This window comes from Salmo salar, chromosome 21 (genome assembly GCF_965601325.2).
Source record: "Salmo salar chromosome 21, fSalSal1, whole genome shotgun sequence".
Lineage (NCBI taxonomy): Eukaryota > Metazoa > Chordata > Actinopteri > Salmoniformes > Salmonidae > Salmo > Salmo salar.
Window position 1 is genome coordinate 59,594,194 of NC_138311.1, and position 7,035 is coordinate 59,601,228.

The window sequence follows — 7,035 nt, forward strand, 5'->3', positions numbered from 1 at the left end:
CAGTTCAGTATAATCCTCTAACCCAGTCTACAGTATAATCCCCTAACCCAGTGTACAGTACAGTATAATCCTCTAACCCAGTGTACAGTATAATCCTCTAACCCAGTGTACAGTATAACCCTCTAACCCAGTGTACAGTATAATCCCCTAACCCAGTGTACAGTACAGTATAATCCTCTAACCCAGTGTACAGTATAATCCTCTAACCCAGTGTACAGTATAATCCTCTAACCCAGTATACAGTATAATCCTCTAACCCAGTGTACAGTATAATCCTCTAACCCAGTGTACAGTATAATCCTCTAACCCAGTGTACAGTATAACCCTCTAACCCAGTGTACAGTATAATCCCCTAACCCAGTGTACAGTACAGTATAATCCTCTAACCCAGTGTACAGTATAATCCTCTAACCCAGTGTACAGTATAATCCTCTAACCCAGTATACAGTATAATCCCCTAACCCAGAGTACAGTATAATCCTCTAACCCAGTATTCAGTATAATCCTCTAACCCAGCATACCTCACGATACGATATGTATGTGATTCTCATGATTCCACTGTGCCTTCAGAAAGTATTCACACCCATTAACTTTTTCCAAAAAGTATTTGTTTTGTTACGAAGTGGGATTAAAAAAGATTTAATTGTATTTTTTTGTCAACAATCTACAAAAAAAGACTGTAAAGTCAAAGTGGAAGGACATTTTTATCATTTGTAAAACATTTATGAAACATAAACACTATCATCTTGATTAGATAAGTATTCAACCTCCAGAGTCAATATATGTTACAATCACATTTGGCAGCGATTATAGCTGTGTCTTTCTGGGGAGGTCTCTAAGAGCTTTGGACACCTGGATTGTGCAACATTTGCCCCTTCTTCTTCATGTTCTGTCAAATTGATTGTTGATCATTGCTAGACAACCATTTTCAGGCCGTAGATTTTTTGGCAGATTTAAATCATGTTTTTTTTCTTTTTTTCTACTGTATCATTGATTGTATGTTGTTTTACTCCATGTGTTTTTGTATGTTGTCGAACTGCTTTGCTTTATCTTGGCCAGGTCGCAGTTGTAAATGAGAACTTGTTCTCAACTTGCCTACCTGGTTAAATAAAGGTGAAATAAAAAAATAAAAAAATAAATAAATGTCATGCAGTTGGCCTGTGGGTAAGGTTTATGACCCCCCCCCCCCCCCCCCCCCCATAAATACCTTTCTCCCTTCCCCTCTCTCTCTGACCCTACTGAAGGACTGTTGAATAGCCTTTGTTAAACATAGAGAGTCTGGGAACATCAAACAAGTGGGGGGAAAGGAACCATATTTCGGTAATAGAACCAGTTGAAAATATGCGTTGGTACTTAATGAATATGATGTCAGTTCGGTTGTCATCTGAGATATTATGACTGATGACAGGACGACATAACCTGTATCTGGGAAAGTCTACACATTCTAGTTATCAGATTCACATGGAATTGTTGTGCAATTTAAATGTTTGAATATGAAACTATTGGTGAAAAGATTAAATGTAATTTTAGCTTCCAAATGAGAGAATTGGGTTTTCATAAGGTTAGAGCCCTGCTCAATCAGTGGCCCGCCCCTGTGAAGAGACATGGGTTATAAACTATGAAACACACCCTTCTGTCAAGATTATATTATATATATATATATATATATATATATATATATATATATATATATATTATATTTAGGAGAAGCAGAGGAGTCAGGCGCAGGACACAGGGATCAATGTAAACAAATGTGTTTACTTAACTAATCAATAAGTCTTCTCCAAGGACAATACATATCGCGGAGAAAACACCTCCGTTCACACACAACAGGAAAAAATTACCGACAAGACAAACAGGAAATGCAAAGGTTTAAATAATAAACATAATTAGGGAAAATCAAAACAGGTGTACACAATAAAGACAAAGCCAAACGAACAGTGAAACATCGATCGGTGGCACCTAGTAAGCCGGTGACGTCGACCGCCGAACGCCGCCCGAACAAGGAGAGGGGTCGACTTCGGCGGGAGTCGTGACACCTTCTCTCCCTCTACTATATAAGCCCTTGACGAAAATGTAACCTCCTGTTCCGAGGACGATAGGACGACGGTCCATACGTTAAAAAGGACTAACATGTCAACTATAGAACTAAGCCAACCTCAGCGTGAGCTTTGGTTGTGAATGGTATGAACTTTGAACTCTTATTCACTAAAGAAGTGAGACCTCCTAGCCGTTGAGTTAGCAACAGCAGCTGTAAACGTGGGCTAGGAAAGGACAGACGACGGATCCAGTCTAACACACACCGAAGATACTACAACGTATCCAATTTACCACCAGAGACATTCTTCCGAGGACAGGAAGATCTCTGTTGGCCAACACGACCAGCATCTATGACCAACCTACCGAAGCGCAGCTCAGAGTAAATATTTATAGCATTTTCCTTCGCCAAATGGGCGGTAATTTAGAATGCATAAGATACTGTATTTACGATAGCACAGCTTTGTTCCTCAGTCTTCCCGCGCTTTCATTCAAGCCCAACCCCCTTTCCTTTGTGTAATCAGCCATCATACAGGCTCCGTCCACCAGGGATGTTTTCTGTATGACATAATTTGCATTCTGTGTATATGTAATTCTGTGTGATTAGTTAGGTATTTAGTAAATAAATAATTAAACCCAATTTTGTATTGCTGATTCAACTTGTTAGCCAGGGTTCTGTAACGTTCGTCGCCTGGTGACGAGGAAGCGGACCAAAACGCAGCTGGGAGCGAACACATGTTTATTCAATACACTGGAATTAAACATGTACACAAAAATCAAGAAAAATGCAGATACGTTACGTGCTCAAACAAAGAGACAACACCCCACAAACAGCGTGGGGAAAACAGCAACTTAAATGTGATCCCAATCAGAGACAATTAGCGACAGCTGTCTTTGATTGGGAATCGACAGAACCCAACATAGAAATAACCCACCTAGAGCCAACACAAGGCTAAAACGCAAACCAAACACAAACCAATGAAAAATACCTAACATGACACACCCTGACCCAATATACCCGAGTTCACCTGGTCAGGGCGTGACAGGTTCGTGAAGATAGCCAAGAATTTACAACCTTCAGATGAGACTGAAATAAGGTGACGATTAATATTGACTGCTATTGATGTAAAATATTACTAGGTCTTTAAGAGTTTAATCGGAAGATAACAGCTCTATAAACACTCTTTCGTGGTGCCCCGACTTTCTAGTTTATTACATTTACATGATTAACTTAATCAGGTAATATTAATTACAGAGAAAGGATTTTATAGAATAGCATGTCATGTCACTTAATACGGCATAGCCAAAGACACGACAGTCACAAGTGGAGAGTGGTACTCAGTAATGTGTTGTATTGAATTTGCCCCAAACATAACACTTTGTATTCAGGAGAAAAAGTGAATTGCTTTGCCACATTGTTTGCAGTTTTACTTTAGTGCCTTATTGCAAACAGGATGCATGTTTTGGAATATTTTTTATTCTGTACATGTTTCCTTCTTTTTACTCTGTCGTTTAGGTTAGTATTGTGGAGTAACTGCAATGTTGTTGATCCATCCTCAGTTTTCTCCTATCACAGCAATTCAACTCAACTGTTTTAAAGTCACCATTGGCCTCATGGTGAAATCCCTGAGCGGTTTCCTTCCTCTCCGGCAACTGAGTTAGGAAGGACGCCTGTATCTTTGTAGTGACTGGTTATATTGATGCACCATCCAAAAGTGTAATTAATAACTTCACCGTGCTCAAAGGGATATTCAATATCCCCCTTTTTTTACCCATCTAACAATAGGTGCCCTTCTTTGTGAGGCATTGGAAAATCTCCCTGGTCTTTGTGGTTGAATCTGTATTTGAAATTCACTACTGGACTGAGGGACCTTCCAGATAATTGTATGTTTTGGGTACAGAGATGAGGTAGTCATTCAAAATTCATGTTAAACACTATTATTGCACACAGAGTGAGTCCATGCAATTATGTGACTTGTTAAACACATGTTTACTTCTGAATACATTTCGGCTTGCTATAACAAAGGGCTTGAATACTGACATTTCAAGACATTTAAACTTTTCATTTTTTATTCATTTGTAAATATTTCTAAAAACATAATTCCACTTTGACATTTTGGTGTATTGTGTGTAGACCAGTGACAAAAAAATCTAAATGTAATCTATTTTAAATTCAGGCTGTAACAACAAAATGTGGAAAAGGTCAAAGGGTGTGAATACCTTCTGAAGGCCACTGTACATACAACCATTGTATATGTATTGTGATTGGATACTGTGATTCGATGTTCCAAACATATTGCTCACCAAATGTCTGCTGCAGAAGGACAAGAGAGCCATGAGCACATTAGTTTGTCATGGAAATAACATTGTAAAAAAAAAATGGCCTCCCTTTTTAAAAAATAAGATGGAGAACGAGCTACTGGAGTTTTGGTGCAGATATAGCCAGCCAGTTCAAAAATAATATTGCGATATTCTCAAACAACTCGATACCATATAGTGTCAGAAATCATATCCTGATACATAACTGTATAGATTTTTTTCCCCCATCACTATCACCCAGTGCATAGTACAGTACAGTATTGTCCTCTAACCCAGTGTACTGTAGCCTACTTTACCTGTCACCGTCCACGTAGAAGCAACACTCCTTCTTCCTGATGTTGTCTTTGATCCAGGCGGCAAGGGAGCGCTGGTTGGACGAAGAGAGAGAGAGCTTCGAGGTTTTAGCTGCGCTGACGGCCAGAGTCTGAGCCAAGCTGGGCGCTAGCAGCAGAGACTCCCCCATCCGGAGAGAGAGGAAGGGAAGCAGCTAGGCAGGGAAGCAGCTCAGTGTCGGCTGGGGCCCGGAGAGAGAGGAGAGCTTCTGCAGTCCGCTACTGTTCCCCCAGCTGAGCTCTCAGCTCTGCATCAGTGATGTCACTACAGCTAGACTGGTGGTGGTGATGCTGCGTAAAGCTGGAATCACACCAAGCAGCTACAGTTCTATACAGGATAATGGTAGAATCACACCAAGCAGCTACAGTTCTATACAGGATAATGCTGGATTCACACCAAGCAGCTACAGTTCTATACAGGATAATGCTGATTATAATAACGTAGATTGAACTAGAAGTGTTATACCACTACTCGACAGTATAATTACATGAAGCAGCTACAGTAGAATACTATACAGGAGGCAGCTACAGTAGAATACTATACAGGAGGCAGCTACAGTAGAATACTATACAGGACAGGAGGCAGCTACAGTAGAATACTATACAGGAGGCAGCTACAGTAGACTACTATACAGGAGGCAGCTACAGTAGACTACTATACAGGACAGGAGGCAGCTACAGTAGAATACTATACAGGAGGCAGCTACAGTAGAATACTATACAGGACAGGAGGCAGCTACAGTAGAATACAGGACAGGAGGCAGCTACAGTAGAATACTATACAGGAGGCAGCTACAGTAGAATACTATACAGGAGGCAGCTACAGTAGACTACTATACAGGAGGCAGCTACAGTAGACTACAATTCAGGACAGGAGGCAGCTACAGTAGAATACTATACAGGAGGCAGCTACAGTAGAATACTATACAGGAGGCAGCTACAGTAGACTACTATACAGGAGGCAGCTACAGTAGACTACTATACAGGAGGCAGCTACAGTAGACTACTATACAGGAGGCAGCTACAGTAGAATACTATACAGGAGGCAGCTACAGTAGACTACTATACAGGACAGGAGGCAGCTACAGTAGAATACTATAAGGAGGCAGCTACAGTAGACTACTATACAGGAGGCAGCTACAGTAGAATACTATACAGGAGGCAGCTACAGTAGAATACTATACAGGAGGCAGCTACAGTAGACTACTATACAGGACAGGAGGCAGCTACAGTAGAATACTATACAGGAGGCAGCTACAGTAGAATACTATACAGGAGGCAGCTACAGTAGACTACTATACAGGAGGCAGCTACAGTAGAATACTATACAGGAGGCAGCTACAGTAGACTATTATACAGGACAGGAGGCAGCTACAGTAGAATACTATATAGGAGGCAGCTACATAGAATACTATACAGGAGGCAGCTACAGTAGAATACTATACAGGACAGGAGGCAGCTACAGTAGAATACTATACAGGAGGCAGCTACAGTAGACTACTATACAGGAGGCAGCTACAGTAGAATACTATACAGGAGGCAGCTACAGTAGAATACTATACAGGAGGCAGCTACAGTAGACTACTATACAGGACAGGAGGCAGCTACAGTAGAATACTATACAGGAGGCAGCTACAGTAGAATACTATACAGGAGGCAGCTACAGTAGACTACTATACAGGAGGCAGCTACAGTAGAATACTATACAGGAGGCAGCTACAGTAGACTACTATACAGGAGGCAGCTACAGTAGAATACTATACAGGACAGGAGGCAGCTACAGTAGAATACTATACAGGAGGCAGCTACAGTAGAATACTATACAGGAGGCAGCTACAGTAGAATACTATACAGGAGGCAGCTACAGTAGAATCCTATACAGGACAGGAGGCAGTTACAGTAGAATACTATACAGGAGGCAGCTACAGTAGACTACTATACAGGAGGCAGCTACAGTAGAATACTATACAGGAGGCAGCTACATTAGAATACTATACAGGAGGCAGCTACAGTAGACTACTATACAGGACAGGAGGCAGCTACAGTAGAATACTATACAGGAGGCAGCTACAGTAGAATACTATACAGGAGGCAGCTACAGTAGAATACTATACAGGAGGCAGCTACAGTAGAAAACTATACAGGAGGCAGCTACAGTAGACTACTATACAGGAGGCAGCTACAGTAGAATACTATACAGGACAGGAGGCAGCTACAGTAGAATACTATACAGGAGGCAGCTACAGTAGAATACTATACAGGAGGCAGCTACAGTAGAATACTATACAGGAGGCAGCTACAGTAGAATACTATACAGGAGGCAGCTACAGTAGAATACTATACAGGA

At 41.1% G+C, this 7,035-nt stretch overlaps 1 protein-coding gene across 1 annotated transcript in view; it reads right to left on the reverse strand.

Moving 5' to 3' along the window:
• The window catches only part of trpm2 (transient receptor potential cation channel, subfamily M, member 2), a 41,344-nt gene extending 36,525 nt beyond the window's left edge, over window positions 1-4,819 (reverse strand). Inside the window, exon 1 of the mRNA XM_082966912.1 lies at window positions 4,653-4,819. Coding sequence (XP_082823038.1) covers window positions 4,653-4,819 — 167 coding nt within the window. The remainder of the gene's footprint in view (window positions 1-4,652) is intronic.
• Between the last annotated feature and the right edge of the window lie 2,216 nt (window positions 4,820-7,035).